Source organism: Octopus sinensis, linkage group LG1, assembly GCF_006345805.1.
Source record: "Octopus sinensis linkage group LG1, ASM634580v1, whole genome shotgun sequence".
Taxonomy (NCBI): Eukaryota; Metazoa; Mollusca; class Cephalopoda; order Octopoda; family Octopodidae; genus Octopus; species Octopus sinensis.
Window position 1 is genome coordinate 56,323,693 of NC_042997.1, and position 22,003 is coordinate 56,345,695.

A 22,003-nucleotide genomic window follows, 5' to 3' on the forward strand; every position below is an offset into this window, starting at 1 on the left:
TTACAGAGTGTACTGGGTGCTTTTATGTGGCACCAGTACTGGTGCTTTTATCTGGCACCAACACCAGTGGGGTCACCAAGTAATTTGTGAGACAAAGACTTTTCACCGGGTAGAGGAAGGTGGCTTTGTGCCAGTTTAGAGTTTAAAATGTAATAGAGGGATAGAGATAGGTGTCTTATTATAGAGGAGATACTGGCCTACTCCAGTGGGAAAAGAAAGAAAAAGGAGAAACAGTTAGAGAGAACAAGGGAGAGAGAGAGAGTAAGAGAAAGATAGAGAAAGTGAGAAAGAAAAAGAGCAAGAAATAGATAATGGGGCAGTGGCGGGGTGGATATAAGTGGTACAGAGGGGATAGAGGGGGAATGTTCTATAAAAGTATGAGGAGAAATGTTTAGAGATAGGGAAGAGATGACTGTAGCAAGTGGTGGTGAGAGAGGCATGGAGAGTGTGTGGTTAGGTATGTGAGGGATAGTGGAGGGGGGCCTTCAGCATGTGATGATCATAGGTAGTGGGATGGGAGGTTTGGGAAGAGGGTCATGGGGTAGTTTTGAGAGAAGATAGATTATATGTATGTGGCACGTAAAAAGCACCATCCAAACGTGATCAATGCCAGGGCTGCCTGACTGGCTCCCATGCCGGTGGCATGTAAAAACTGCAATCTGGACAAGGCTCGAAGCTTTGGGGGAGGGGACTAGTCAATTACATTGACCCCAGAATTTCACTGGTACTTAACTTATCGACCCCGAAAGGATGAAGGGCAAAGTCGACCTCGGCAGAATTTGAGAGGCAAGACTTTTGCCCTTCCCCCGCCAAAAACCACCCTTTTAAAAAAAAAATTTTTTTCCACACAAACCTCCCTTTCGGCTACAGGGAATATGAATCTGCAAAATAATTGGCAAAAATCAACATTTCTAAATTACTTCCCCCCCTCCCCCCATTTCCTTCATTTTTAACTTTTTTCACAATTTTTTTTTAAATATCCGGAAAAATATTATGAATCTGAAAAATATTATGAATCTGAAAAAAAATTTCCAAAAATCTTTGTAAAATTTTTTTTAAGAATTTTTTTTTATAAATATGCAGAAAACATTTTTCTACTTACGGTTACGGTTTTAGGGTTAGGGCTAGGGTTTTAGGGTTAAGTTTAGGGTTTTAGGGTTAGGGTTAGGGTTTTAGGGTTACGGTAAGGGTTTTAGGGTTAGGTAAGGGTTAGGGTTTTAGGGTCAGAGTTAGGATTTTAGGGTTTTAGGGTTAGGGTTAGCGTTTTAGGGTTAGGGTTAGGGTTTTAGGGTTAGTGTTGGGAAAAAGTCAAAATTGAAGAAGTTGGTGGGGGAAAGGGTGAATTTTCACAATGCCCATTTTTGGCAATTTTCCGGAACCTCCGTATCCAAAAACAGGGATTTTTGCTAAAAAAAAATTACAAAAATAAACAAATTTGGGAGAAAATGGGTGGGGACGGACGGAAGTCTTTCCGAATTTGAACTCAGAACGTAGCGAAATACCTATTTCTTTACTACCCACAGAGAGGACAAACGGATTAAGTCGATTATATCGACCCCAGTGCGTAACCGATACTTATTTAATCGACCCCGAAAGGATGAAAGGCAAAGTCGACCTCGGCGGAATTTGAACTCAGAACGTAACGGCAGACGAAATACGGCTACGCATTTCGCTCGGCGTTCTAACGTTTCTGCCAGCTCGTCGCCTTGGGTAAGACAACTTCATACTATTTTCACAGGACAAAACTCGCTTAAGAATTGCTTCCCTTTAATTAACTTTACTATTCACCGAGTGCACGCCACGTGGTTGACATCAACACTTACAAGGTATTTTATTTTATTTTACATGATGTTTTCATCAGTATTTCGCTCTTGTTAGAATAACTGAATTTATATACATTGAATCAGAATTGTTTCTTTAGAGTACACAAGTATTTTTGATCATATACTGTGCGTATATACACATTTAATTTTGATTTGACTTTTCTTGAATTAGCTTTTCTTATACGAGTCAATGGATACTAAGATTTGTTAATTCACATCCATCAGCTTTATTTTTATTTTTAAATTTCATTTTTTTACATCCTAAAGCAAGACTTAATTGAAACCGTAATTTACTCTTCTCAGCTAAAATTACGGCTTACCTACGCAAGTGTCCGTTCCCCTTTGGTTTCCCATAACTTACAGAAACGTGGATTTTTTTTTTTGATTTACAGATTGAAACCTCTTAAATAACACAGATCTTATTCCATGAAACTTCCTGATAGCCACAACGCCCTGTCGTACTAGGCTCTCGGTTAAAATTGACTTTTGCTTCATTCTTCAATCATTGGTGTAGATTACCTTCCTTCGGTCAAATTTGTCGATTTAGGCTTATATATTTAAAAAAAAGTTATCTTGTGATCCATAGCAAGCGGGCCCCATAACAGAATGCCAACATTTTTCTTTTAAGTTTCTGTTTATAATACGTATACTGATATCTACTTAGTTTTTGTGTGGGTCTCTTCCATAATCACTGCCAGGGTATGAAAAACAATCGTGACACGGAGAAAATGAAACTACGAAAGATTAACAGAAAAAAAAAATAATACTTAAAACTTGTATATTTATTTCATTCAATTGAAAGTATTATTTGTATATTCAGTTTAAAGGATCTCAATTAGACATAAGGTTACATAAACTAATTATAATACACCTCATGTATGACCAGATGTATCGTTCTGTACGCCGAATATATATATATATATCCTCGGAAAAAGTCTTTCCTATAATCCCTTTATACTCTGAATCCTCAGCATTTAAGCGGTATTTGAAAATTTCGTTAAACCGTATCCATTTTCCTGGAAGTTATGAGGCAACGACTTGGGGTAAATATTAAGATCTTCACCCGTCAACAAAAACAAAAAAATTCTGCTGGGTGTTAACAACTGTGTAAAAGACGAATATGATAAAACAAAATTGCGCTGGGGAAAGGTCTTTCGGAAAATTCACAAGATTTTTCCGTCATAACTTTCGGGAAAATGGATGGAGCTCCTTTAGAAACGCACCTCTCCAAGAAAATGAAATGCAATTTTTAAAAAAAAGTTATGAAAATGGAAACTATATACAAAATAAATTATGTATGCAAAAAATTAGAAAGATTCATCCATTTTTTAATATTTTATACTAAAAAGTAAAACAAACGGGAAACGGGCACTTGCGAATATAAACAAACATGCCGGACGATACAAGAGGAGCTAAATATATACCCATTTCCACATGATGTCTTTGATATCACTAAAACACAGACTTGCACTAGATTGAATATTAACTTTGAACAGATGATGAGGCATCTTTAATATTTGAGGTGTACTATGTTCTAGAGAAGCTGAAGTGTACTATGTTCTAGAGAAGCTGAAGTCAGTGTGACTGCTGACAGTTTTATATTATATTGGTGATAGTTGAAATTAACAATGCCTAAGCACCAAATTATAGAGATTTTTAAAATAGTGTTACGTAAATGAGTGACAAACTTTTTTCTCAGTAGTATGCTAGTTTACCCAGATAGTACAAAGACAAAAAGAAACATATATAACTGATTTATATAACCATTTTATAGACTATAGATATTGATGCTATTCTCATACTGTAATTGAGTAATTAGCTGTAAAGAAAGTCATTTAGCAGTAAGATTTTTAGAAACAGTTTTCCATCTGTTCTCTTTTCTCAGTATCATTTAATATCCTCTTCCATTTCCTCCTAGATGTGTTCCTGTTTATCTTTTGATGATTTTTCAATATTTCATACTGGAACAATTGAAAGCATAGAATAATTTTTGATAAATTATTAGAAATCACACCTTAATGTGTCAGAAGATCTGTTCCAGGTTTATTGGACAGTCACTCCAGATAATTTCATATTTAACTTCTCAGTTCTCTCCACCATCCTGCACCCTAGTATAGAGTTATCATTTCCCTTCTACCTGGCCATTATGTAGCTAATACAACAATGATCTTTTCATAAGTTAAGTTGCTGCAAATCCAATAAGCAATCTTGGGCCAGCTAGTTGCCAGTCTTAAACAATATGTGTAAAACATATGTGAAGCGTATTCCCCAGAAAAGTGCATATATGCCTACAATAAAAGCATGGGTACTTTGTATAAATTTTGGTTTAGTGAAACTGTATTCATTGTGTCTATCGGAAAAAATAATGTTGGGATAAGGAAAGAAATTCAATTATAGATTTTCTGCTTCTCATTGTTCATATTGATTACTATTGTTCCTCAAAACATGTTAGTACTTGAAACATCTTAAAGGGATCTCTGTAAATTTCATCGGTCCGTATAATAGCTGAATTAATATTTAGACTGAGCAACAATTCTTATCTTTATCCAAGATAAAGATGGGGCGGCAAGCTGGCAGAAAGCATTACCATGGCAGGCAAAATGCTTAGCGGTATATCATCTGTCTTTATGTTCTGAGTTCAAATTCTGCCGAGGTTGACTTTACCTTTCATCCTTTCGGGGTCAACTTAAGTACCAGTTGTGTACTGGGGTCGATCTAATCAACTGGCCCCCTTCTCCAAAAATTTTGGGCCTTGTGCCTAGAGTAGAAAAGAATATTTAGACTGAACAATATTTCTTATCGTCATCTAAATAAATCTTTAGTCCAGAAAGCCTGCTTATTTTCTTATGTCACTATTATATCAGCTAAAATGCAAAAATATTTTATTGCCAAAATTAGTGATTTCAAATTTTGCTAACTGACACTGATTAGAACTCTCTGCAGCATCTGTTTCTGAAACACATCTCCATTCCAAAGCTTTGGATCAAACATGAACAGTCCACCCATCTTGGGGATTTCATTTTTGTGTTCATGTCATCTTAGCTAACCTTTTCAAAAAAGCCTCTTAGGTATATGACCTTAGATTTTAATTTTTGGAAAACAGGTTAAAATCATCACCATCATTATCATGCCTTCTTAAGTGGTTGGAATTTTCTGAAACGATTTTCTGTGGTTGATGCCCTTTGTCTTGCCAACCTTCACTTGTTTACATGCAAGGTATTATTTTTTCCTCATGGTTGGACATGTTTTCACAGAAGATTGGAGGCAGATGACACCACTTGTATGACATCAATACATGTTTACAACTATTGCATAATCAGAGCAAGAAGACATACATATATAATGGGCTTCACCTTGTTTGAATTTTATCAGTGTTTGCATGCAGACATTTACAGACCGTAACATTTTTGAAGATCATGAAATTGGTCTTGATTTGTTTTTCCATCTTAATTTGGATTCTTAGTTTCTTAGGTCCCTTACAATGTAAAATATATTACATAAATTCTAGTTTTATTTTTCCATTTGACTAACTACATTTTCATTCTTTCCAGATGGCCAAAAGTGTTAAGAGTAAACAAAAGGTAAAGATACGGAATGAAAAACGGAAACGCTACTATGTTCGAGAATTAAACAATTTGAAGAAATTGGTTGAAGAACGAGAGGCTCGCAGGACTGTTGGAGATATTGTCAATTGTAAATATGCCATTTTTACGATGATATGATGTTGATTAGTGTTATGTAGATTTGAAATTAGTTTCAAGTATTCGATGGGTATTTATACATTCCTTTTTTCAAAATTTGTTTAAATCCATTTCACAAAGTTAACTAAAAGATTTCGCTATGCTTTATGGGAGCCAATGAGTTCTGGGTAAATTTTCCTGATGCTGTTGGTCATCCTGAATTTGGTATGAGGTGTCTGGGTGTCTGTTAAACCCTGCTGAAACTACTTCTGGTTTTGAGACGAAACCTCTGAGTCATTACACCAGCATCTATAACATACACACACTGGTTCACCTACACTTCTAAAACACTGTCCATTCGCAGGATCCTTAATCTTCCAGACCCTTCTTCTCCGTGCTGGCCGTCTTCTCTGGCATCCATTTAGCCCTGATCCTAAAGTTGCTAACTACTAATCTATGTTGTGGGGTGCATTCTTCACCTGGGAAGGTTTTGGCATTTATGTAATCAATTTGACTAGTGTGTCCACCAGATTGGTAGGTGACTAGGTGGCTGGCAGGTTTCCTAAAGTTAATATTACAAACCATAAGATCATGTGCATTGCAGAACTCCAGCAGCCTAGTCCCCTCCTCGTTGTGGGAACCAAAACCATAGCCTCCATGTTTCGTCTCAAAACCAGAAGTCCAACATGCCCATTGAAGTTGCTAGCTACAAAGAGAAGGTCCTTGTCATTTGTTGATGAGGTAGTCTGCAAGAGAGTGTCATAAAATCAGTCTTTCTGTTCATCAGGTAGCTCCAGCTGAGGGGCATAGGCCAAGGTAATGGTTGCTAAACCATGTTGCAGCACTAATCTAACCTTAAGTATTCTGTCACAGATTCTGACTACCTTGATTATGTTATCAACCCATTTCTCCACAAGAATTATACCCACGTCCCTGACTCCGTCAGTGTTCCCTGCCCAGAAAATCTTATACCTATGTTCTTTGCCTGTGAGGAACCTGGCAGAACTTCCTCTCCACCTTACTTCTTGGATGCAGTCTCGATTTAACCCTTTAGTGTTCAAATTACTCTGCCAAGTGTAAAGCTTATTTATTCATATCATTTTGAATTAATCATGTATTGTCTCATACCTTTGAGATTTCAACGATATTGTCTGTTTTTAGGAAGACATTGTAGGGTAGGTGTGAGAGGCTAGACCTGGCTACCTTGAACTTAAAACAAAAAGCATATTTGGCTCGGATATGGCTGGTTTAAATGCTAAAGTGTTAAATTTCTGATAATTAAATACAGTATTTTTGTAAGAACATTTTTATGTTTGAAGCACTAACTTAATAAAGACAAAGTTAGATATTTTACTAAATCTCTCCAGATTTTTGTTTTTGTATAAAATTTAAGGTTTGTTCTTTTTTTTTCTTTTAAATCAAAATTACCTTAATTATGCATGGGTTTAATTTTTAATCAACTTCTATTCCTAGGGAACAACACTCCAGAAGTTTTGGCAAAGCTAGATGGAAAACTAGAAACTGATGACAAAAAACTAAAAAAACCTTGTATGTAACTGAATTTTTTGATTTTCATTCTGAATGCTAGTAGCTACATATTCTTCCTTGGAGAATTACATAATGATATTTGTTTATTTCCCATTGTATCATGTGTTGTATGTATGCATGCATGTATGTATATATGTGTGTGTTTGTGTATATGTATATATGTTTTATATATATATATATATATTAAAAGTCAGGGTATAATATGCACCTGTTTGCTAGAAAGAAGAGTTAAAATTCTCCAAAGACACACATCTCTCACTATATGTAAACATGCATGGAGAATGTTGCAGATATACTCTTTTACTTGTTTCAGTTATTTGACTGTGGCCATGCTGGAGCACCGCCTTTAGTCGAGCAAATCGACCCTGGGACTTATTCTTTGTAAGCCCAGTACTTATTCTATCGGTCTCTTTTGCCGAACCGCTAAGTGACAGGGATGTAAACACACCAGCATCGGTTGTCAAGCAATGCTAGGGGGACAAACACAGACACACAAACACACACACACATATATATATATATACATATATACGACAGGCTTCTTTCAGTTTCCGTCTACCAAATCCACTCACAAGGCATTGGTCGGCCCGGGGCTATAGCAGAAGACACTTGCCCAAGATGCCACGCAGTGGGACTGAACCCAGAACCATGTGGTTGGTTAGCAAGCTACTTACCACACAGCCACTCCTGTGCCTATAGCCACTCCTGCACCTATAAGCCACTCCTGCGCCTATTGTCCCATTTGTAAAACTAGAAAGAGGAGAGTAGATATGCCAGTATCAATTGATTTCGCTTTCTTTGCCAAAGGCACTTAAAGCTCATCAGCTAGGCTTACTATGTAAGCTATTTTAAAAAATATATTTACTATTCTGTGTGCATCTGTTCAGCTGAAGGCCTTGCAACTTCCAAACAAACATTAGCGAGCAAGTATAAATTCAACATATTTTGCCAATTTGGTTATGTTTGCTGGCCACTTTATCATTATTTTTTTAAAAGATAATGATAACCTATTTGAATTATACCAGGTCAATAAGAATGAAATGCCCGATTTTGAACTGAAAGTTTATTTTTCTTTATCTCAACAAAAAGCAATGCAGTTAATCAAAGTATGCACCTAAATTATCAACATAATTTTGCTATTTTATCGGTAGCTTATTCATGCCAGCAGCAAAAAATTCTGGAGAGCAAGAGGTGGTGAAATCATGAAAGGCTGTTTTTGCATCTTCTTCAGATTTGAAGTTTTTTCCTTGCAAAAAGTTGTCTAATACCTGGAAAACATGATAGTCAGTTGGTGCAAGGTCTGGTGAATATGGTGGATGACAGTATTTCCATGTTCAGTTCCTGTAACTTGAGTAACATTCTTTGCGTGATATATGGTTGAGCATTGTCTTGCAAGAGAATTTGTCTCTATTGACTAATCTTGGTTGTTTAATTGCAAGTTTACTCATCATTTCATCCAATTGGTCGATACATACATCTGCTGTAATTGACTTACCAGGTCTCATGAAGCTGTAGTGGATGACACCAGCACTGGACAACCAAACAGACACCATTAGCTTTTTTTGGTGAATATTCTTTTTTGCATTGTGTGTTGTCACTTTGTTTTTTATCCAACCACCAGCAGAATGCTTGCTATTGTTGAAAAGAATCTATTTTGCATCACATGTAACTATACAATGCAAAAACGGTTTGCTTTTATACTGTGACAGCAAAGAACAGCAAGTTTCAAGACATGTCATTTGATGCTTGTTCAGTTCGTGTGGTATCCACTTGTCCAGCTTCTTTGCCTTGCTGATTTGTTTCAGATGGTCCAATACAGTTGGAATCAAAACATAAAACCTTGCTGCTAACTCATGCATAGTTTGAGATGTACCCACTTCCACTACAGTTTCCAGCTCATCATTATCTACCTTTGTCTTAGGTCTATCACGGGGGTGATTTTCAAGAGTAAAGTCACCAGACTGGAACTTCTCAACCCATCAACATACAGTGCACTCATTCATTCTCCACATCTTCACCAAACACCTCATTGATGTTTCGAGCCGTCTGGGATGCATTGGTTCCATGACGGAGCTCATATTCATAAACAACACAAATTTTTAATCTATCCATGGGTTCACAAATTTTGATTTACAAGAGAAAACTCACATTATAATCAGATTCCATGAATTGCATTTTGAAAAGTGATTGTGTGATCGTTACCAGCGTTGCCTTACTGGCACTTGTGCCCATGCTAGTAGGGTGTGAAGAGCACCATTCGAGCGTGATCATTGCCAGAGCAGCCAACTGGCTCCATGCCGGTGGCACGTAAAAGGGCACCATTCGAGCGTGATCATTAGCAACATTGCCTTACTGGCACCTGTGCCGGTGGCGTGTGTAAAAAGATTCGAGCAAGGTCATTGCCACTATCGCCTGAGTGGCCTCGTGCTGATGGAACGTAAAAAGCACCCACTACACTCTTGGAGTGGTTGGCATTAGGAAGGGCATCCAGCTGTAGAAACTCTGCCAGATCAAGATTGGAGCCTGGTGTGGCCGTCTGGTTCGCCTGCCCTCAGTCAAAATTGTCCAAACCATGCTAGCATGGAAAGCAGATGTTAAATGATGTAACTCTTCAGTGTTGTGAAACAAAGAATTGTCAGGATAAAACAGAGCTAATGACTGTCAAACTAGGTGCTTAAGAAAATTGGACATTTCATTCTTAATGACCTGATACACGCACACACAAGGATGTATATATGCATATTTATATCTATATGTGTATGTGTGTAATCTATGCTTATCCCACCCCCCACTTGACAACTGCTGCTGGTTTGTTTATACCCCATCTCTTAACTTTGCAGTTTGGCAAAAGAGACCAAGAGAATATGTACAGGGGTCTATTTGCTCAACTAAACCTTTAAGTGTGCCCCAGGATGGCTGTAGTCAACTGAAACAATTAAAAGGACTGAAAGTAGGACTCTTGACAATTGCAATAACCACTTTATTATACCTATATAATTCCAAATAATGATGGTTACTGAGAATGAAACAGTTTATTGTATATGTGTGTGTGTGGGATTGTGTCTCCTCGTTACACTGCACGCTAGTTTTAAACAAATGTCACTACGTTGCTTGTTTGCAGTCTTTCATGAAACATATTGAACCATTGTGTTGTTCATGTTCAAAGGAGGACCAAGGGGAAATATTACCTCACTTGGCAATAAGAATAGCTTCCAGCCATAGAAAATCTCTCGACAAATTTCACCTAACCATGCAAGCATTGAAAAGTGGATGTTAAAATTGTGATGATAAACATTAACTAAAATTTTTTGTAACACAGTACAACCATCAGTTTATCTACCAATATGTTTTACCTTTCTTCTATCAGTACTACAACCAATCAGTAAAGATCTACAACAGCCATAAAATAGGAAAAAAGTGAGAGAGAGAGAGATAATTTACTGAGGCTGGACCGTTTTGCTTAAAGTGATCAAGTTTAAATTAAAATATTTTGAATCTTTTGTTACTGTTTCTAATAGCAACTTAATATAGTAAGTTGTTATATTACTAAACTCAGCTGTATTGGTGGTTGCTTTCAAAATTAATTGAAAGATATAGATAGTTCATTTCTGTGAAGATTTTGAAACAAAAAGAATAATTTGATTGAACAAGCACTAGTTTTCTTAAACCTCAAATATTGTTTTAATATGTAATGCAAGCAATATTTTAAAGAATATGTTGTGCCAGAAGGATAATGAAGGATTAGTAAAGACAAAGTTATTTTACTAAATCTTGCCAGATTCTTCAGTAATTTCAGGATCAGTTAATTGGAATACAGGCAATGTTTCTCATTAAAAATATGGTCACAAAAGTATTAAATGCTGCAATACTCATAAGAGTTGGTACTTGGTGTGAAGCAGAGAAGATATATAAAAAATACCCTCTACAATAGAAAGATAACAAGCCTGCTATTTCAAATAACAAAGCTGGTATTTCCATGTAGGAATAAAGTTCTGCCAGAAAAGAAAAGTAAAGGCCCCAAGACAATTTTATACAGAAGGCCTTTGCATCACTGTTAATGTCTTCATTGTCTTTATGTCTGCTTTTTCCATGCTTACATTATTTTCTGTGCCTTTTCTATTCTAGTATTATTTCTAAGACAGTACTCTAAGGCCAGATGCCCTTCCTCACTCCACTCTTTGTTTTCAGATAAAGTACTTTATTCCGTCTTTGTTCATCAAACTGTTAAGTGGGACATTTAGTTTATGGAGTACATAAATAAAATGCCCCACTGCCCAAGTGGTGACAAAAACATGTGAAACTAAATCATAGGCAGAAAACAGACAAACACAACAAGCTTCTACCAAATTTCACTCATAAGGCATTGTCAGTCTAAAGCTATAGTAGAAGGCACTTTTTCATCAGAGGGATTGAAAATAAAAGCATTTGGTTATGAAGCAAACTTCTTAACCACTCAACCATGTCTGATTATATTTCTGTGGAATTTTTTGACTTGTAGATGTGAGAAATAAACTACAAAATTTGCCTGTTTATGAAGCTATTGTTTTATAAATTTTTGTAGTGTTGGTTGCTCTGAGAGTGTAGCAGCTGGCAACAAAGGGCCTCTCGCTCAGGATGAAAGGTACACTGTATGATGCATGTGTATGAACTTCCATGCTACAAGGCAGTGAAACATGGGCTGTGACTGCTGAGTAGATGCGTAGGCTTAAAAAGAAATGAAGCTAGTATGATCTGCTGGATGTGTAATGTCAGTGTACATACATGACAGAGTATGAGTGCTCTGAGAGAAAAGTTGGGCATATGAAGCATCAAATGTGATGTGCACGAGAGATGACTGTGCTAGTATGGTCATGTGTTACATATGGATGAGGACAGCTGTGTGAGGAAGTGCCACTCCCTAATTGTCGAAGGAACCTGTTGAAGAGGTAGACCCTGGAAGACATGGGATGAGGTGGTGAAGCATGATCTTCGAATATTGGGCTTCACAGAGGCAATGACAGGAGACCAAGACATTTGGAGATATGCTGTGCTTGAGAAGACTCAGCAACTAAAGTTAGATCGCAGCCACGCTTGTCCAGCCCCATTAAGAGTACCCCTGATGCGTTGTGCTTGAGAAGACCTGTTGAGCCAAGTTAAACCAATATCATAGCTGTGGCTAGTGTCCCCTGACTGGCTCCTGTGCCAGTGGTACATAAAAAGCACCATCTGAATGTGGCCGATGCCAGTACCTCCTGATTGGCTCTCATGCTGGTGACACATAAAAGACACCAACCAAACATGGCCAATGCCAGTATCCCCTGACCGACACCTGTGCCAGCGGCACGTAAAAAGCACTATCCAAACCTGATCAATGCCAGGCCCACCTGACTGGCTCTCATGCTGGTGGCACGTAAAAGGCACCAACCGAACATGGCCGATGCCAGTATCCCCTGACCGACCCCTGTGCTAGCGGCACGTAAAAAGCACTATCCAAACCTGATCAATGCCAGGCCCACCTGACTGGCTCCTGTACCAATGGTATGTAAAAAGCACCAACTACACTCTCGGAGTGGGTGGCATTAGGAAGGGCATCTAGCTGTAGAAACATTGCCAGATTAGATTGGGGCCTGGTACAGCTGCTGGCTCTCCAGACCTCAGTCAAACTGGAAAACGGACGTTAAACGATGATGATGATGATGAAACTGCTTTAACTTATAATATTTCATCTTTCAGGTGAAGGAATGGACACTTGTGAGAAAGCACCAAAAGTTTATGGCAAAAATCTTAGAGACAAAGACGGAAACTATCCAGAATGGATGAATAATAAGCAAAAACATAAACAAAAATTAAGAAACAAAAGGATGAAAGCAAGGAAAATGAAAAATAAAAAAAGAATTAAATAGTTAAAAAAAAATTTTTGATGTAAATTAGTTTTTATTTGCTCTTTTGTGTCATCTAACTTTGTATTATTATTCATTGCATAAATATACCAGATTATTAATAACTTCCACATGATTTAAGGGGCAAAAACAGAGAGAAAGAGACGTGATTTTTTAACAATGTTGCTGTTAACTTGGGTGATGTTTTAAATTATCTAGAATATGTTGAAACCAGTTTATAAGAGAAAATATATGGATTGTGAAGATGAGGTGGTCAAGTGATATTGTCTACTCCCTACTACAAACCACTCCAAAAATGAACTCCCTAGATTGGAAAAGCAATCAGTTTGAAACAATTTCCAGATTAGTATCCCAAATTATCTAAAATAATAATAATTTGGAAATGTGTAGACCATTCCAGACTAAATAAAACAGTAACAGTTTTGAACCAATAAGGTCACTCGGTCTGCTAGAAATAACAACCAAATTGCCCTCAAATTGCATTTATCTTTAAAAAATGGGGATGGTATTTGAATAAGGTAGACTTAGTGTCATATTAAAAAAGATATGGTCTTTGTTGCAGCCTTTGATTTTATGTCTGCTCCTTCAAAGCTGACCTGGGGCTAAACAGCAACATATATTGCTTCAGTCTTTTTTTTTTTACCATATTCTTGTTGGAATATACTGCCTTTATTTCAATTAATTTTTAAGATGATGAATTTAGTAAAATAACTTGGTTGTTATTAAATAAATTAAGATGAAATTTTGATGGAAGGTTTTATTTAAATAATTTTAAAGCATGAATTTTGTATCACAGGACCAGGGTTGGTCTCAGGCAGATTGGTATCAAAAAGGTTAAATATTTTTTTTAATAAATTTCATAACACTAGGTACAGACATGTCTACATGGTTAAGAAGGATTTGCAACAAGAGTAACAATAGAAAATTGCTTCAATGAATCTCTTCTAGTCTATGCTGCATGGAAGAAGCAATAATAATAATTTGCATTAACTGTACACAGCAGCCTATGATTAAGATATCATTTTTGGTTAGGTCATTATTTGTTTTATAGTCATATGAAAAAAAAGTTATGTCAAATTATTTAAATAACATAATTTAATAAGGTTATTTTAATGCATTCATCTGCAGAATTTCTAAGGACACAGTATTCTGTACAAAAGGTCTATTTCTCATTCTTCATTTTTGCCACCATGCTAGGTCCATATGAATTTCTTACTGTGGACATAGCTCATAATTATAATTTAGTTATTGAAAAGTAAAGTAGAAAATTAATTCATTCTCACATTTGTTAGGGTTTAATTCAAAACCTTCCAGCTTCTGTTACATATACAGAAGGTAACAATGTGTAGATGTACATCTTTACACTTACACATACAGGTAGATATATAATCATCAACATACTGATCTATTATTATATACATAAATATATATGCAGTTGTGTTACTATGAAGAATGTATCAGAACTTCATCTCATCCAAACAGATTCTCTTTCAAATCAATTGTGTGACGACTTGGCTACTTTCCTAACTCAATCTATATCTTCCTAGTTGTTTCTTTCTAGAACATTTCCTTTGCCCTTATAGCAGTTAGTTATACCTATATGTCAATAAAAGAATCTGTAATTATATCAGATTTTTTTCTGTTAATGAAATCTCTCATAAGGCTTTGGTCAGCCATGGGGCTATTGTAGAAGACACTTACCCATGGTGCAGTACAATGGAACTGAACAACTTGATATCACTTGGTTATGGAACAAACTTCTCAATTACAATTATCCCTTGTACAAGCAACATGGGCAAATGGCTATGAAGTTTAGCCTCAGACTAATCCAAGCTTTATGGGTAGGATTAAACAGAAATTATAGAAGCTTGTCAGATAGATTGCACTTGTAATTCATAGGACAACCTTGTTGCACACTGTCGGGTCAATTCTACCTGAGAATTGCATTAAGGATATATGTGTTTACGGAATACTCTTCCACTAATTTACTTAATCTAACAGCTGAATGTTAAATCAATCATAAAATTATAGTCTATTCAAGATTTATCCTGTAATTGACTGAAATGGAGGGGCCTGTGTTATTTATAAGGTTAGGAGAGCATTAGAAGTTTTTTAGGTAGATGTTTATTGTATTTCACAATTTAAGATATAAGGAGGGATGTGAAACTGGAAAATACCTTGTTTTTAGACTTGGAAAGTATCTGAAAATGTATATTGTTCCTTCTATTTAGGATGGTGTTTGTACATCTGAACATAACAACTAACCTGAATATAAACAAGCACAGGTGTTTTAATTTAATAGGTGAAAATAGCTTGAATTTTTTTATATTATAGCTTTTGTGCTTATGCTTCATTTATAGTTCACTGGCTGGATCTAATAAAATGAGGACAGCAGCATATAATTTTCAGCAGTCAGCATGCCAAATTTATGATTTTAAAGCAGAAGTTTTTACTTATTTTACATCTGCTTTCTATGCTAGCATGTGTTTGATGGGTTTTCACAGTCCAAGTTAGTTTTATAAGGGAGTCACTGCCCTTATAGACAAGCAAAGGGTTGTGTATTTCATTTTTGATTTCTACAACTGGATAGCTTTCCTTTCAGCAACCAATTTGCACTGTACCAGGTGCATTTTATCATAGCACCAAAATTAGAGGGATTATATTCTCAGCATGACAGGACTAGAACCTTTTGACCCAATACTTTCTCTGCTTCTTCACTAACCACTTCATAGAGTCTGCTCGATACATTTTATTGTAACACCAGCACAAAAGGGTTGCTATGTACTCCACAAAAGTACAGTGTATTCATTATACTAAGATGTGTGTTTGCTTAAGACAATGTGACCAAGGTGTACAAGAGGAAGTGATGACCAAAGAAAAGCCAAGATGGGCAGATGAAGGGAACAAGAACATGATGGTAGAAACAGAGACAATGGAGTGGTAACTGATGGAGTTTTATATTTAAAAAAGTGAAAATATTTTTAATTTAACAACAGCAAATCAATAATTATGTTTTGATAGAATTAAAGAATATATTAGTTATATTAAATCTCTGAGCGAGATGTAAACAGTAGCAATACAGAAACGTGACATATAACGGCCAACCAACTGTGGCATCCCGCACGGGACAGTGCTACTGATGTTTATAGCCCCAGGAAGACATCTCTTCTAGCTGGCTAATAATATGCATTCTGTGTCCGATTAGTATTTGTGAGTGAAGGTCATTGCTCCCATCCCTAGCCTTACATGGACTCTAGTTTCTGGGTGGTTACCCGTCCTCAGTGTGTGTTAATCGCCAGCTAGTGATGAACACTCACCTCACTTGCAAAATACTATGCTTTTTCCATGAACCATCACTGATCTTAAAAAAGGAGAAATAAGCTATATTAAATCTCTGCGCGAGATGGAAACAGTAGCAATACGGTATTGTAACATGATTATTGCCAACCAAGTGTGGCGTCCCACACAGGACAGTGCTTGAAGCCCAGGAAGACATTGTTAGCCAGCTGGAAGAGATGTCTTCCTGGGGCTATAAACGTCAGTAGCACTGTCCTGTGTGGGACGCCACACTTGGTTGGCAATTATATGTTACAAAAGACCATATTATATCCAATGAGAACTTTTCAAATACTTGACCACCATGCACATATGTATGATTGTGCCATTTTCACTCAAATGCTTTCAAATAACTATAATTGTTCTTGTGTACCAATCACTTGCTTCAGTTATTTTCTTGACCTTAGACCAACCACTTCGGCTATCTTGCATGAGGGTTTACAAAATTGACAAAATTCTTACTGTGGATCACAATGTAATTGTTATTTTATGTCTACTTTTCCATGCTGGCATGGATTTGATGGGTTATCACTGGCCAAACCTGTTCTTATTTGGAGTTACTACCCTCCTGAGTCAGGGGCCATGTCTTGCTTATACATTTCATTTTTGGGTTGGTTTCCATCATAGATGCCTAACCTGTCACCAACTACTTTTCAGAGTGTAGTGCATGCATTTTATCATGGCACACAGGCACTTAAAAGGTTGGTCTTATCCCCAGAAACTCTAAAGAATCATCTCTACCTTAGGCTGTCTTTGTTCACTTATTCACCAGCACAAAAAAACTGACTCAGTTTTCAGTTGATCAAAGAGTATGAGTTAGAGGGTGATAGTGGAAAGAGTGAAAGAAGCAAGTGGGGAGGGTGGGTTAAAGGAAGAACATGTGATGGACAGCTACATGCTGTTTGTTGGTAAGAGCTTTGAATAGAAATAGCAAGAGTAGTGTGGCGAGGGAAAGGAGTAAGTTATGTAATAGAACAAGAAGTACTGAAAGTGACAGAGTAATAGATACAAACCATGAGTGAGAGGGAAAGAAATAGTGATTGAATACATAATCCCATGTGCAACCATTCTTTGTTAAACAGTAGGAGAGAGAGGGGGTGTAGTAAGGAGTTATATTGATAGGGAGGGGTGAGTATAAACAAAGGGAGAGTAGAATATGATCTTAATGTGAGTGTAATAGTGGAGATGAACCTAAATGTAGATACTATATATCACGATCTCCATCCCACCACCACCATTTTTACACTCATGTTTCCATACTTCTATAAGTTGTGTGGGGCATTTCCTGCACTGCACTTTACCATGAATCAGTAATTTGTCATCTTTTTCATGAGGTTCATTCTCTTGAGATCATCTATCATCACTTCTTCATCCTGTCTTTATTGGTGTCCTCATCCACTTGAAGTGCTTGGCACTTCTATATACAACTACACTTCACATGCTTATAAAAGCAGAGTCTTATTTCTAGCACAACAGCTGATTCCTCTTATATCGAGTTTTTTCTCTCAGCTCATTTGTACTCTGCCATTCAAACATACTATTACACATCTGGTAGAATAGGCTTGTCTTATTTCTTTCAGCTTCCACAAATTCTGCCCATTCAAAGTTCATATCTTGTTACCATGCAACCTAGTACTTCAATGCTTAAGTATCACACAATATGTCCTTCTCTGAGAGAAGACCCTTTAATATTAAGCAGAGATTTAGCTCCTTTAGATTATTTCTATCCTGTTCTTACTCTGGCAACAATGCTTTTGGAACACCCACTCCACTAAGCTATTTTGGTAAGTTTTATTTATATTTGGATATCATGGGCTCCATCGAAAATTGCCAATTTATTAGAACACATTATCGCAAGTTTAATTTCAGTCATGCTTAGCAATGTATTTGCTGCTCTATCATCCATTTCCAAGGAAATATTTATCACAACTGCGTAAATAAGTGCTGAGCATTCCAAGTGAATTGTACCAGTGGAAGGAGAAGGTACAATAAGATAGGGGATAAAGTGGTGAAGATTCATCTTGAGATTTTGCATCTCATGAAGGAAGTGATAAAGGACTGTGCTTATTGTTGAAACACAGTGATGTAGAAGACCCAACAATCAGTGAAAGCAGGGCAGAGTGTAAATAAAAAGTTTGGAATATAAAATATATATTGACATCTCGGTCTTTTGCTTATTTTGTACTTGCTAAGTCTCCACCCTGCTGTGATTTTTTTTTGTTTATTCAATACCCTTTCATTTCTAAGTCACTTCCCTCTTCACTATAGCATCCCACTCGGAGAATAAAACACTGGATCTGCCTGTATCCAATCCCATTTTACTATTATTTGTATTTTGCACTCTTTTTTCTCTTCCATGACATTGCTTGGGTAATGAGGGATTACACTGGATTTGTTAATATCCTACACAACTCTTCTTTTACATCTGTACTCCCTCTCTCACTTGTATACTGACACCCAGCACTCTCTTACCAGCTAACATTATACCTTCATATGCTGCTTTCATTGATGTCCATCATACACACTCTTTCTCTTACCAGCATTTAATACAACTTTCACCTAATATTACTTGCTCTCTCTCTCTCTCTTATCAGCATTTAGCACCTCCTTTTCATCATGACACCTGAGTAATGAGGAATTACATTAGATCTTTAGAATTTTATACACCACCACCCAGCTCCATCGCATGTCTTTTTGAGGCCCCCTGCAACTTTTTGTTTCAAGGCCCCATCCCTTCAATGAAAATTCATAATCTATGTACCTTTTATTCATAGCTATATTTTACTTTATTCTATCTGAAGTTCAATATTTCACGTTATTCTAAAGAACATCTTTAAAAATACAAGTTTAATTTATTTAGGTCTATTACAAATTTCAATTAGTAAAACTTCCAGATATCAATAAAAGAGCACTTTTATAATCCAGGCAACCTTGAAAGACAAACACAGCACACTTTCCATTTCACAAAATCATCGATCAGTTCAGAATAATCAAGCTGAGAGCTAAGTTTGTGTTCAATAGATGTCATAGACAATCCACAAAGTCTGGTACACATCTGTGGTACAATGTAATGCTTTTGCAGGTACAATGTATTAATGTTCTATTTCTTGAATTTTTCAGTTAACATAGTTTAATTCTTCTTCAACATCTCAACCAAAGTAAATAGTTGATTCATCTACATACTTTGATCTTAACACGGGGCCCCCTAACTGCAGGGGTTGCAGGGGCTCCACCACCTCTTTTTCTCTCCTTTATACAAATATACAGTTGAAATCAGTATCTCTCTCTCATCATGATCTGACTGATGAAAGATTGCATCTTATATGATTCCTCTTCCTCAGCCTTCACTCCTCCTTCCTATACCCATCACTCTCTTACCTTCATCATATCTTCTATAGTGCTAGCTTCTGCTCCCTTTTACCCAGGTCACTCAATATTGACATCTATCAAACACTACTAACAATTTCATGACTATCTATCACTAGCACTCTCCCATTACCCACTGTTATTAGTCTCATTATACATGGCCATTATTTCTTTGGTGGAGGCGCATAGCCTAGTGGTTAGGGTGTTGGACTTATGAATTGTAGTTTTGATTCCTAGACCTGGCAACACTGTGTTCTTGGGCAAAACACTTCATTTCACATTGCTCCAGTCCACTCAGCTGGCAAAAGTGAGTAATCCTATGATGGATTGGCATTTTGTCCAGGTGGGGAATTTATACGCTATAGAAACCGGCCTTTGTGAGTCAGCATGACTTTTACTTTGCTATTTCTTTGCAAACTCTTTTCCACTTCCTCTCTTCTCTTCCACACTGTTATCCCAATCACCCTATCCCTCCCTTGATACTCTTGTCCTTTTAATCCTTTCACCCTAGTTCATATTTTGCAATTGCCCTCTCTGCTCTATATGAATAAAGAAAATGTAGAGCAGTGAGGACTCCTTGTGTCTAGCAGGGTATAGAACAATTTCACTAGTGCTGGTGCCACAATAAAATGCATTCTGTATATTCTGTTTTTAGAAAGGACATCCAGACGTAGAAAGCATGCTAAACTTAAAAACACATGGCTGCCAGCCCATCTACAAAGAATATAATTCTGAATTAAAACTCACTTGGACTATGACAACCTGGAAAGTGAGCATAAAATGTATATGTATGGGTGTTAGGTAGATAAATATATACAGAGGTTGATAGACAGACAGAAAGTGAAAGTACAATGTCTGATCTGCACATAGAGAGGAAGAGCGATAGATACGCTGCGATATATATTCTGCAACCGTCACTCTCATTATTTGTACTTCAATAGCCTCCTACTACTTCATACAAAGTTTTTAAATACGCATCATAAATTAAGTGTGATTATCAGGTCAGTAGGTTGCCAGAGTTATTGTAGTACCAGACAAAATGCTTTGCAATAATTGTTCCAGTTCTTTATTCTGAGTTTGAATCCCTCCAAGATTGTACTTACACAATTGATAAATTAAAGTACCAGTTACATATTGGGGTAAATTTAATCAATTTTCCCCTCTTCCCTAGTGTCATGATCAAAACATCTTATCCTACATACTATTTATAATGGCTGGTATAGCTTGTCATAGCTATATTGATTTATTTATAGCGAATGTAAATAAATCAATGTTATCCTGCTATTTTGTTAATCATGAACTGAATTTATAATTCTTTACAACATATTTAGCATTGGATATTATAACTTTTCAGATATATTATCAGTATTGATGATGTCTTAGTTTTATTTCAAAAATACTTTTACTTTTGTATTAATTTCTATAAACATTTGTCTGTCTTACTTTCTTTTTTTTTGTTTTTGGAAGATGTGTGATATGCAAACAAGTGTTGAAACAGATGTAGTTGTATCTTGAGAAGGTCATTTTTGCCAACAAGTAACACACACACTGGTTCTCTATCTTTTTTTCCTATTATTCATAGTCAACTAGTTAACCAATTACCTGACTGTGTAATTAATTATTCAGTCAATCAATAAACTGAGAAACTTGGAGGAATGATGGCATGTCATTGATAAGGTCACAAATGGCAACAAAAGGACACTAACAAATCAGCTGATTAACTAATCAAAGAATAAATTAGTTAATTGATCAACTAGTTGATTAATAATGACAAATGATAGTAACCGTTTCAAATTTTGACACAAGGCCAGCAATTTTAAGAGAGGGGATAGTTAATTACATTGGTCTCAGTACTGACTCTAATAGGATGAAAGGCAAAGTCGACTTTGGTTGCATTTAAATAATAATAATTCTTTCTACTACAGACACAAGGTCTGAAATTTTGTGGGGAGGGAGGCAGTTGATTACACTGGTCCTAGTGCTCAACTGTTACTTATTTTATTGACCCCAAAAGGATGAAAAGCAAAGTTGACCTTGATGAAATTTGAATTTGGAATATAAAGAACTGGAAGAAATGCCACACAAAGTATTTTGTCCAACATGCTAATAACTCTGCCTATTTGTCACCTTAATGATATTAATAACAATATTGTTGTATTTTGGGATGGCCATTTTTTTTTTGCTAAATAAACACACACACTATATATTTGTTCTTCACTCATTTATTACTGTTCTTATGGTTTCTGGACAGTTGGATTCATCTTACATGAGACAGCAGCTGATCAACACAAGCCCACAAGATGCTAATGCACAGACATTGAACAACTGAATGCAGGACAGTTTCATCCCCCTGCATGCATCTTGAGCAGGT

General features: G+C 36.4%; 1 protein-coding gene across 1 annotated transcript; it reads left to right on the forward strand.

Moving 5' to 3' along the window:
- The first annotated feature begins 1,687 nt into the window (after window positions 1–1,687).
- Window positions 1,688–13,343, forward strand: LOC115217632 (18 kDa learning-associated protein of slug). The gene is made up of 4 exons (XM_029787385.2): window positions 1,688–1,826; window positions 5,375–5,516; window positions 6,977–7,051; window positions 12,764–13,343. The coding sequence occupies exons 2-4, from the start codon at window positions 5,375–5,377 to the stop codon at window positions 12,931–12,933; spliced, it is 387 nt and encodes a 128-aa protein (XP_029643245.1). The 5' UTR covers window positions 1,688–1,826; the 3' UTR covers window positions 12,934–13,343.
- The last annotated feature ends 8,660 nt before the right edge of the window (window positions 13,344–22,003 follow it).

What these genes read in the sequence shown, in the direction of transcription:
- LOC115217632 (XM_029787385.2), top strand. Translation starts at nt 5,375, where the DNA reads ATGGCCAAAAGTGTTAAGAGTAAACAAAAGGTAAAGATACGGAATGAA. An exon ending in TGTTGGAGATATTGTCAATT is followed by an intron (nt 5,517 to 6,976) that starts GTAAATATGCCA and finishes TTCTATTCCTAG; the next exon opens with GGAACAACACTCCAGAAGTT. An exon ending in CAAAAAACTAAAAAAACCTT is followed by an intron (nt 7,052 to 12,763) that starts GTATGTAACTGA and finishes TTCATCTTTCAG; the next exon opens with GTGAAGGAATGGACACTTGT.